The sequence below is a fragment of the Nicotiana tomentosiformis genome, chromosome 2, assembly GCF_000390325.3.
Source record: "Nicotiana tomentosiformis chromosome 2, ASM39032v3, whole genome shotgun sequence".
Taxonomy (NCBI): domain Eukaryota; kingdom Viridiplantae; phylum Streptophyta; class Magnoliopsida; order Solanales; family Solanaceae; genus Nicotiana; species Nicotiana tomentosiformis.
In genome coordinates this window covers 76,647,781-76,659,541 of record NC_090813.1, presented here as the reverse complement: position 1 = coordinate 76,659,541, position 11,761 = coordinate 76,647,781, and the positions used below count along the sequence as shown (strand labels likewise).

Sequence of the window (11,761 nt, the reverse complement as noted above, 5' to 3'; positions counted from 1 at the left end):
AGAATTCAAGTTATACACGCTGAAAGTATAAAGAGTTCTATATTACCAGTGTAGTAAACTAATTATATAAAATGTTATATCAAATATTTCTTTACTCACTTTATAAGTGATGGATTATGTAAATATATTTATATTGGCCTAAATTGTCTAAGGAAGAAAAGTATTTGATTGGTATACATGTTTTGATCACTACAAGGCTCCTGATTTTCAGGAGCTTGGATAAGTTGATTCTGCTAATATTCGTTATAAACTTTTATCTAAAAGTATTCATCAGAAACAGCTCAAAGACTTGAAAAGAAGATAAAAGAATACAATAACAAACCCAAAAAATCAGGATTCATACGCGGTTTGGCCTCAAAAAAACAGGAAATATAATTTCAGTAATTGATCTCCAATTTTTCTCTCTCACACTCTCTCTATTTGGAAACAAAAGAGAGAAGAAGTGTTTGTCCCTGAGAGAAGTTGGATTAACCAATTTCCCAGTTGACTTAAGAGCCTTCCTATCATCTCTCATTTGCTCTGCACGTTATACAAGTTTTCTTTATCAATTTTCCTCCCCTTTTAAAAAAAATCAAAATAAACAAAATTAATAGTATTAATCTTGATTCTGAAATCTTGAATGCTCTTGTTCTTCTTCCCCCTCCTGCAATATTTTAATCATATCTATTATTACATTATTATCATTCAACAATTTCTTGCGTCATCAAATATTATTTCTGGTTTTTCAATTGTCAAAACCAAGAAAGTTGACCTGGTACAATCATTATTTTATTTCTTATTGTTGTCTTTTTCTTCAATTTTGTATAAAACTTGTCATTACTCGTTAGAAATGGCAATTGGGGCATGTTTTGGCGTGGCTCCTTTCTTTTCTCGCAGGAAGCATAGTACAATATTTGAGGTATTTTTTTCTCTTTCTTTCTTTTCTTCTTTCACTTTCTCTTAAAACTTCTTGTTGTCTGAACCTATTATGATCATGTTGAAGAATGTAAATTCTCCTACTTGTACACGAGTATCTAATATCATAAAATCTAAATTTGACATTCTAAATTTTGGCAATATTATCATGCAAAACCTCAAAGGTGGCAATGTTGAATTTGGAATCCTGTTGTTTAATTTCCTGGAAACCCAAGTAGTTAATCAATAGTATCATATGATCGAACAAATTAGGCAAATACAACAACGTATGACATAAAACATTTTTTCTGCTTAAGACACAACCTCAAGATATTTAGTAAATATAGTAATATCTGATAAATCCTTAAGACGCAACCTCAAGATATTTCATCACAACTGAGTTTTTTTTTCTTTTTCTTTTTTCATGCAAAACTTGAAAGGTGACCATGTTGAAATTGGAAGATGATTTCTGGCAACATTTCCTTTTTTGACTCCACGTTTTTTTTTTCTTTCCGGAAACCCTAGTGCTTAATGAATTGTGTCATACGATGAAACAGATTAAGGAGAGAAAATTTCATACAACCATAAATGTTGCTATATAATTTTTGTTAAAGAAATATAACAGCCCAAGGATAATGTTATCCGAGAAAAAACTTGAGAAGACACCACCTAAAAGTTTTTCATCAATGAAAAAGAAAAAAAATGATCCTTCACCTCTATTTGGACATATTTACCATGTTTATGTCACAGATGTGAATTATGATCTAAGGCAAAGAAACATAGAAAATTGGTATGTTGGGTATTATTATATCACTAACAGTAATTAACAAACATTTGCAGGAAGAGGACATGAAAGAGACAAAGAAAAGACCTGTTCTTGAAAAAAATAAAACACCTGCTATCGCAATATCAAAAAGTTTTAAATCAACAAAAGGTTCCACAGTGCGCAATTCATGTAGAGTAGCAGGAAACTTCATAATAATGACTGAGCTTCGGAACAAGATCCTCACCTTGAGAGACTTGCTTGACTTGTCTCCTTGTATTGGCTCTGCATCTGTAAATGAGGTATTCTTCTATTACTTGTCTTCAAAACTCAAGCATAATAACATTTTTTGAAAGGTTTTAACTTATATACACGGATAGCATAATGAATTTTTACACCTTCACTATACTTCAACTGGTCATAGCAGGTTAATATGATGATGTAAAAACTTTACACTGTCAGAGTACAGAAGTTAAACTCTTAAAGAAAAAGAGCAAAGCAGAATTTGGTAACTTCTATTGTGAATTTTTTTCCACAGCTACTGATTTTGACGCTGAAAGATCTGCAACAATTGTATCCTTCAATCAATCCATCTATTTCTTTGTCAAAAATTGATGGAGCATCGATGCATCAGGTTACTTATTTACTCCACTGTAATGAGCATTACAAATTCAACGTTTGCTTTAGCGCATTCACAGTTCACTGTGCTGACCTAATTCTTACATTTCTCAGGCACTGCAATGCTTTTTTGATACTATCATATCAATTGGGGAAATGTGGACAGGCAATGATGAGTGGATGGTCAAATGCAAGGAGGATTCATTCAGTAAACTAGACAATTTAGAATACTATGGTATGTCATATGTTTATTGCAACACCAAATATCTATTGGGCACTATTTATAAAGACCCTAATGTTTTCTCTCAATTATAACCAATTCAGGAGTGTTATTGCTCGAAGACATGATTAAGCTAGCGAGTGAAAGGATGTTCGATATGATGGATGATGATGAGGATGACGATGACCGGATAAGAGATGAATGTCCATCATTCAACACATTTGGAAGGGTTCTTTCTGAATCTTACTCGAGCGCCAAATCCTCCCTCTCGAGCACTCCAGTCACCCCAACTTCAGTTCTTCCTGGGTTAATGAGCAATGCTTCAAAGAAGAATACAAAGGCATCATACTCTCCACCTCTTCTTCTGCCACTCAGGGTTCAAGCAGTTGGCAAGCTGAATCCTATTGATGTAAAGCGCCTCTCTTTCCACATGTTCCCTCATGTAGCAGCTCAAGATCCAAATTTTGTGGGTCAGATAACAAGCACAGAAGCAAAGAAAGATTCTGAAGTGAAAGCCAAAGATGATCATGAATTTGGGCAAGATTGTGAAATGACAGACATGCTGGATATTCTACTGACTAGTATGGATGATGAATCAGAAAATAAAGGAACATATAAAACTGGTGCTAAAAATACACCAGTGTCAGGACATGTTACCTTGGATGTGCTTTTACCTCCTTCATCGCTTCCTTCATCGCGAGCAGAGCCACAATCACCGCTCACTTTATCATTGAAGGTCATAGACTCACAAAAAACAGCATCTCCTCTGCAGATTTCTTTGCACTCAGTAGATAAGGATATATCAACACCATCATCACCATTGGCCCAGTCACAGCCCCTACAATTATCAACGAACCAGTCATCTACTTTTGCACCAGCCGTGCCACAACCACCACCTCCACCGCCGCCACCACCAGTACCCACTTCATCGGTGAATGCAGAAGGGTCACAGACTGCACCATTGTTAGCACAACTAAGTGGTGCTCCACTGCCTCCTCCTCCTCCCATGACATCAATTAATGTAGCGACACCACAACCGCCTATGAAAACATTATCTGCACACCCACCACCACCACCACCACCTCCCATGATAAGAAAAGAAATAACACTTCCACCTCCACCACCACCACCTCCCATGATAAGAAAAGAAATAACACATCCACCTCCACCACCACCACCTCCCATGACATCAGGAAATGGAGCGGCACCTCCACCACCTCCACCTCCCATGGGATCAAAGGTTATTGCACCTCCACCACCCCCACCTCCCATGGGATCAAAGGTTACGGCACCTGCACCCCCACCTCCACCAGTGACTTCAAATGGAAGAATGCCAGCACCACCTCCACCCATGCCAATGGGAAAAGGAGCTGCACCTCCACCACCACCAGGGTTTGCAGGTGTCAGGAACCTAGGACCTAGGAAAGCAGCCACTAAATTGAAGAGATCATCCCAAATGGGAAATCTTTATCGGCTTCTCAAGGGTAAAGTTGAAGGATCTAGTTTAGATGGTAAAGCAAAGGGGAGAAAGGGAAAAGTTGGTGGTGCTGCACCCACAGGAGGCAAACAGGGAATGGCTGATGCATTAGCAGAGATGACAAAGAGGTAATTAATCCTCCAACTAATTATTTTTGTAGAGGTGTTACTTTCATAGATATTAGATTTATGTATAAAAATTACATCATATGTCTCAGGTCAGCATACCACCAACAAATTGAAGAGGATGTTAGAGTACATGCAAAAACAATCAAGGAGATGAAAACAGCCATTGCCTCTTTCCAAACATCAGATATGTCTGAGCTTATTAAGTTCCACAAAACTGTAGAATCCCACCTAGAGAAACTAACGGATGAATCTCAGGTTTCATATATAACTGTTGTAGTACATAATTCTCCATGATTCCTACTTCAGGGTGTTGGCTTAAAGTAATCTTGATACAGGTGCTAGCAAGGTTCGAAGATTTTCCTACAAAGAAGTTGGAAGCATTGAGGATGGCAGCAGCACTTCATACCAAGTTAGATTCAATAGCCAAAACTCTACAGAATTGGCCAATAGTCCCACCTGTTGGACAACTTCTTGAAAAAGCTGAGAATTACTTCAACAAGGTAGAAACTAAGTTCGCAGTTGATAACTTGTCGATTTTTATATTTCCATTAGTAGCTCTAACAAATGGTTATATCATCTAGATCAAAGGAGAAATGGACACACTGGAACGAACAAAAGATGAAGAATCCAAGAAATTTATAAGCCATAAAATCCACTTTGATTTTGGCATCCTTGTGCGTATCAAAGAATTGATGGTGGATGTTTCCTCAAACTGTATGGAACTGACTTTGAAGGTTAGCACAATGTAAAGCATGTAGCAAATGTAGCAATTCTTATGAAATCACTCACCTTACTATTTTAGTGAACGTCTTTTGAAGTAACACTTGATGTTGAATCAGGAGAGGAGAGAAATAAAGCAAAAGGAAAATGAAGGAGCTGGACCGAAAATTGATGGTCACAAAAAGGGATCAGCTAAACTTCTTTGGAAGGCCTTCCAATTTGCATTCAGAGTCTATACTTTTGCTGGTGGCCAAGATGATCGTGCTGACATGTTGACAAGGGAATTGGCTCAAGAAATCGAGACAGATCCTAATCCAGAGGCATAAAGTTTATACTCATTTCTCCAAAACAAAAAACCCAAAAAAAAAAATGATCACTATAGGTGGCAATATAAAATGCATTGGTGCTCATAAACACTTTTGAGAGGTTTGAGCAATTAGCATAATGAAGCTTTCCCTGGCAGGTGTTTTGTAGATGCTTCTTGATCTGTGGTTACATGCATATTCTAGGAGAGAATTGCTAGACAATATATCCTTCTTTGTTTAGAAGACGGAGAGAAGTGAGCTAAATTCTAGCTTTGCTCTACCACCTGCAATACATACGATCTATTACACCTTTGTGACTGGTTTTGTAGCATGTACATAACCCCGGATCTTCTTTACTTTCAGAATTAAAAGAGTATACATGTGAATGATTGCCTTGTTTATGCATTTTGTATGTTATTTTGTGTAGTCACAGTTGCCTTGTTTCTGCATTTTGTATGTTTTATGTACAGTCACACTATTTTCCAGGAGGTTTGTTTTTGAGTCTTAGTATTTCTTTTCTTTTGGTTAAATAATGTTAAATAACCATTGTTATCATACCATATAATGCATGGTAATAAGAAGTTTTGTTCATACTAACACACTATTTTCTGAAACAATGATGATTATCCTGCAGAAGACATATCATGTCTGTCATTATACCATAAATTGCTTATTTTAACATCCTTATATATGACGATATTACATTATACAGTTGAATTAATATTTGAAACAGGCTGCGTGTTTGTACTTAATTAGTGTCTACAACCATCGTAACATAAGAACAGTAGGTATGAGTAATTGCCCGAAATCCCGCTCTGTCCGTGTTTAGTACACAAGCAGATTAGCATCAACTATATGAGATTAAATAAGTTAGAATGTATGCAAATTATAAATCAAAATTCAAGACTAACTACGTGAAAAAAAATTCAAATAAACTCTTTAAAGCAGAAAGACAAACACCTGGTGGGCTTCTTTTTCACTCTTACAGCCACCTCCTTATTCCAGTTTACCAACTTTAGTCCATTCGACAAAATATGAAGGCTTACCCCAGCGTGATTCTCAAAGACTCAAGCCCACGGCCTTCATGTATTAATTTGTTGAGCCAAGTGCACAAATAACCGTTTTTAGGACAAGTAGTAGTCAAATTTTTTAAAGTGTTACAAAGTTAGTCGTTTAGAAATCAACTTTAGATGTGTGGGTCTAGTGTTGAAATGGTGGATCTGAAGTTTCCAAATTCAGATCTCCGGGTCTAAAGATGGACTCTATCAAAATCAAACATCAAACTCATGTGTGAAGTATGAAGTTCAAATTGAGACCTGAGGTTTGAAGTTAGGTTTTGGTAAAGCCCAATTTTAAATTTGAATTTGAACGTTGGCTTTTCAAACTTCATACTTCAGGTAGAATTTAGGTAATACCGGCTTTGGCAGATCCAAACTTCAAATTTATATATCTGACGAAGAAAAAGCAACAACACGACATTTTTATGAAGTTTGAGAAAATGGCTAAACTTAAAATAGCTTTTCGCATATATTTTTAATAGCGGTGTTACAACTTACAAGCGACCACCTTAGTATCATTTTTACTCATTTGTAACTTTAGGTTCTTTTATTTTAAGGTACAAACCATACAAAAAAAATGTAATATGTATTACATTTTACCTGATTAATGCTTGCTTGATTATAATTTTATTTTCCACATATATAATTACTCTACAACTTATGTGATTATCTTCTACATAATTTAATGAATATGCGTATTAGCAATACATTTATTGAATTATATAAATCTGATTTGTTTTTACTCTTGTTTAGTTAACAAACTTTACTTGTTACCCCTATTGTTTTACTAAATATTTGTAGTATTGATTTTAAAATTATAAGAAAGTGTTTAAAACAAAAAATTTCGTGATTTAAAAGAGGAACTCAATATATTTACTACTATATATATAAATGGCCAACGAGTTCCATATTGCACCAAAAGTTATTTGACTTGTACTATACACTTGGGCCTATTTTATTGGTCACTGATTTCCTTTCTCTAATTCTTTCAACGTGTTGCGTTTCTCTTTTGAGCAAACCAGCTGTCTTTTGAAAAGTAATTTACATCCCTATTACCTCCAACAAACACGTGGTTTTTCCAGGTCCGTTTGGATGCTTTTTCATAATCTCTTTTCTAATTAATCTTTATGTAAGAAAAACTAGTAGATAATATTGACCAAGAACAAGAAGGAAACAAAAATAACTTATCAAAAAATACTGTGTCGTGGCAAGCCACTACCTTGAAAGTGATTTCGGTCCGACTGGGTGCAAATCGTTAAGACTGGTCGCTCCCCAAGATTCCATAGCACCTCCAAACACGTGCACTCGTAACTGAAAGTTTAAAATTTGCACAAAGCAATTGTCCAGATATCGGTTGAAGAAGAAGAGAAGATGAAGGTATTTTTCTATATTTGAAAACTTCACAAAACAACTCCTAATATAGATAAGATGCTAGAGTTGTTACAAGAAGGATAATTAAATTGGGGGTTATGAAAATAAAAGAGTTATTACAAAATTCAAGTAGGAGTTATAAGAATTCAAGTAGCAGTTACAACGATTTAAAGTATAGATGTTACAAAGTAATAAATCAGACATTACAAAATTCAATTCAAAGAGAATGAATTTTGGTAAGCATGTATTTGGACACTTTTCTCGTAAGCTAAAAAAATAAAGAAATAATTTTAGCAAAACCAAATTTGGATTAGACCCACGTATATCTCGCGCGCAGGGGGCAAATCGACCCGTTTTGCCTTCACGACCAATTTCTCATGTGCGTGAGGCCACTCTCTTTTACAAGCTCTTTACAAGCCCAACAAAGAGCAATTCAATATAAAAAGAAGAAAAAGACTTTCCACAACTAATGAGGGACACTTTGTCCTTCACAAAAGACAAAGTGATGGTAGGCTAGAAACCCGTATTTTAGTTGTAGTTTGCACTCTAATTACTGTATTTTACTTGTGTTTGAGCTTAAATATTTGTGTATTGCACTTATTATGTGTGTTTTTGTCTCGCAATAAGTGATTCCGAGCTATTAAGATAATTTGGAGCTAATTTGAACAAGTTGGAGCTTTGAAGTCTGAGTAAAATCTAAAGAATTAAGTCGATATCACGTTCAAGGGTCGAGGACCAAGTCTGGATATCAAAAAGTGAGAAAAAAAGATTACTATGCACTACCGTGCCGCAGGCCCCAGGGCGCTAGTGCAAAATTCCTGTTGAGTAAAAAAAATCAACTCTCTAATGTGGCGGCGCATGGCGCGCCGCACTAGGGTATTTTCGCGGTCCAATTGTCCCACTTTAGCTTGGAAAGGGTAGTTTTATCGAGGCCCGTTCTTACATTTTATAAATACATCAAAAATACGATTTTTAGAGGACCTTTGACCTTGGATGCTTTTGGAGAGCATTGGAGGCTACAAGACACAATATTTCATCATCTTTCCATCAATTCAATACGGGAGTTTGGATTGTAACGTTAGATTGATGTTTTCTTACTCTTTAATTATAATTGTGATGACTTCCTCCTTGATTATGGAGTATTTTCCCTCAGGGTTTGACGGATATGGTGTTTGATTGATATTTTTGGATTTTAACTCTAGTTCTTTGCTTGAATTCGTTTATGGAGCTTTGAATTGATATAACTTTGTTCATCGGTATATTTAATCGAAAGAGGAATATTTTGGTGATTATCTTTGCATTATTGTTTTTGGTTTAATTCAGTGATTTTCTTAAGTAATCGAAAGAGCTTGTTTAATTGTTGATTAAATCAAGTTGGGAGAATATTCGAGAGACGTTTTCCTGAAAACTAATCCATTAGCACATGCTTGCATATTTTCATAGTGCTTATATCACCTCGTAGAGTTAAGATTTAATCGAGAGAGGAGTCTTGACTATACGTTTGAACTAATCATTATGTGAATTCGTGAGAATCATTAGAACATTAGAGTGAATTAAACTAGAGTTAGATCCCAAGTAGCTATCTTGCACCTATCCTGTCAACACCCTTATTTCTCACATTGATAAACCAACTCTGCTAATCTCTAGTTCTTTACAATCAATTGTCAATTGCTTTACTTTTAATAGTTAGTTGTAGTTCATAATCATTCCAACCAAGGTATTAATCATCCTAAATAGTATTTAAGCCAGAAATTACTTTAACTTTGTTTAAATCCAAATCCCTGTGAAGACGATAATTAAATTATACTATCTTTGGCTAGCGAGCATCAGTTTCGTGTTGTGTTTTGCGCTCATCAAATTTTGGCGTTGTTTCCTGGAATTGGCAATCAATAGTATTCAAATTAGTTTTTGGTGATAATTCATGAACCAATTTTATTTTATTCTTCACGGTTTTTCTCTTTCGTGTGCAGGCAACAAGTTAAGCTCTTTGGTGTATGACTCGATCTTCTTCTAAGGAAGTGATTCCATATGATCCAGAGGTAAAAAAACGTCCGCGACAGTTGAGGAAAGAGAAAGAACTCACCGGGAAATTCTTGGGACAATCTTCAACCCATGAGAACATGGATAAAAACGGTGAGGAGATAGTTGATTTGGCTGCACGGGAAGCAACCCGATAGGAAGTAGCCACACGGGAAGCTACTGAAGCATCTCTCAGAGCTGATGAAATGGTGGACGAGAATGGAGGATGAAGATTCAACCTGAACTGACCTTTGGTTTAAGACGAATTTGAAAATAATACGCCCAGTCCTGGACGATCACTGAGAGACTATGCCGGGCTAGTCTACAACCAAGGAGTATTTAGTGTGCGACCCCCTATGATCGCAACCAATAATTTTGAGATCAATCAAGGGTTAGTTCAGACCATTAAGAACAATTGTGTCTTCCGTGGCAAACCCAATGAAGATCCAAATACTCATTTGATGGATTTTGATGAGATTATGAATACCTTCCAGCACAACGGAGTATCAAAAGATGCTATCTACTTAAGGACATTTCCTGTTTCATCGAGGGAAGATGTTGAGCACTGGTTTAGGAGTTTGCCTACTGGGTTAATTCAAACTTTGGAAGACATGACAAAGAAGTTCCTTGAAAAATACTTTTCAGCTGCAAAAACAGGAAAAATGCGAAGAGAGATCCACATCTTCGAGCAGAAAGAGACAAAAACGGTGTTTGAAGCATGTGCAAGATTTAAGGATATTGTGAGAAGATGTCAGCATCATAGGGTAGACTTGTGGATGCAACTCGAAGATTTCTGGGATGGTCTAACACCCTCTGGTAGGAGGACGCTAAATAACACAGTTGGAGGTCCTCTAACGAAGAAAACTCCTAAGGAGATTGTTGCAATTCTGAATGAATTATCTGAAGATACAAATCAATGGCCTGCAGATGATAACCATAGAAGAAAATTAGCTAGGGTGCACCAGGTAGACACTAACACATCAGTACAAGCCCTGCTAGACACTATGCCAGAGAGAAAAGAAAGTTAACATTGGCCAAGGTATAGAGTGAACCGCAAGCAACATGTGACTTTTGTGGAATGAGACACCCTACACACGAGTGTCAAGCTTCAGCTGAAGTAGTAAATGCTCTAGGGAGAGTTGACAGAGGCAACTACCAAAGTGGCAACAATTTTAACTCCATGGGGCAGAGGCACCCAGTTTTTTCTTGGAGTTCACGAGGTGGTAGTGCAAACACATGGCAACAAACTAACTCCAGACCCCAGAGGCAGAGAGCTACAGGTTTTCAAAATCAGCATAGGCATCAATATCATCCTCCACAGTCTAATAAGTCTAGCATGAAAGATCTGTTGAAGCCCTTTATTATTAAGACAAATGAGATGCTTGAAACTCATGGCGCAACTATAAGAGAACTGGGAACGGCCTTTCAAAACATGGAAAGACGGGTGGGGAAACTAGCTAATCTATTGTCTAAGAGGGTTCCAGGAACTCTCCCTGTTGATACTGAAAGAAATCTAAAATAGACAATAATTGCAGTATCTTTGAGGAGTAGGCACGTAAAGGAGGATCCCAAGGCAAAACAAAAGGATGAGCCGATTGAAAGACATGTGAAAATTATGGAGGAACAGAAAAACGACAACATTCAAGAAGGTGCATGGATGGTGGATGATGGTCTGAAGAAGAAGGGGAAGACTAGAGCCCAAAAGAAGAAGAAATATGAGAATTCAATAAATGAGGAGACTGAAGAAAGTAAATATACGCATGCTCTAACTTTCCTGCAGAAGTAGAGAAGAGAGAAGCTGGAAAAATAATTCGGGCACTTTCTAGAAGTGCCCAAGCAGGTGCATGTGAATATACCTTTCACAGAGGTGCTATCACAGATGCCGGCTTATGTTAAAAATTTTAAGGAGATATTTTCCAAAAAGCGGAAAGTGAAAGAGACATCGGTTGTCAAACTCACAGAGCATTGTAGTGCCATTCTACAAAATAAGCTCCCTCAAAAGTGTGGAGATCCAGGAAGTTTTACTATACCTTGCTCTTTAGGAAGAACTAAGTTTGAAAAATATTTGTGTGATTTAGGTGCTTCTATTAATCTTATGCATTTGTCTATTTTCAGGAAATTAGAGGGAGAGATTGGATAAGTCAGGTCGATACCCGTGTCCTTACAGCTGGAGGATCAGACCACAATT

General features: G+C 36.6%; 1 protein-coding gene across 1 annotated transcript; it reads left to right on the top strand.

The window, feature by feature from the left end:
• The first annotated feature begins 291 nt into the window (after window positions 1-291).
• LOC104104550 (uncharacterized protein At4g04980-like) lies at window positions 292-5,524 on the top strand. The gene is made up of 9 exons (XM_009612665.4): window positions 292-898; window positions 1,735-1,959; window positions 2,196-2,291; window positions 2,390-2,510; window positions 2,600-4,100; window positions 4,190-4,355; window positions 4,436-4,600; window positions 4,682-4,834; window positions 4,940-5,524. Exons 1-9 carry the CDS (start codon window positions 620-622, stop codon window positions 5,144-5,146), a joined length of 2,913 nt encoding a protein of 970 aa, XP_009610960.1. The 5' UTR covers window positions 292-619; the 3' UTR covers window positions 5,147-5,524.
• Window positions 5,525-11,761: the final 6,237 nt, after the last annotated feature.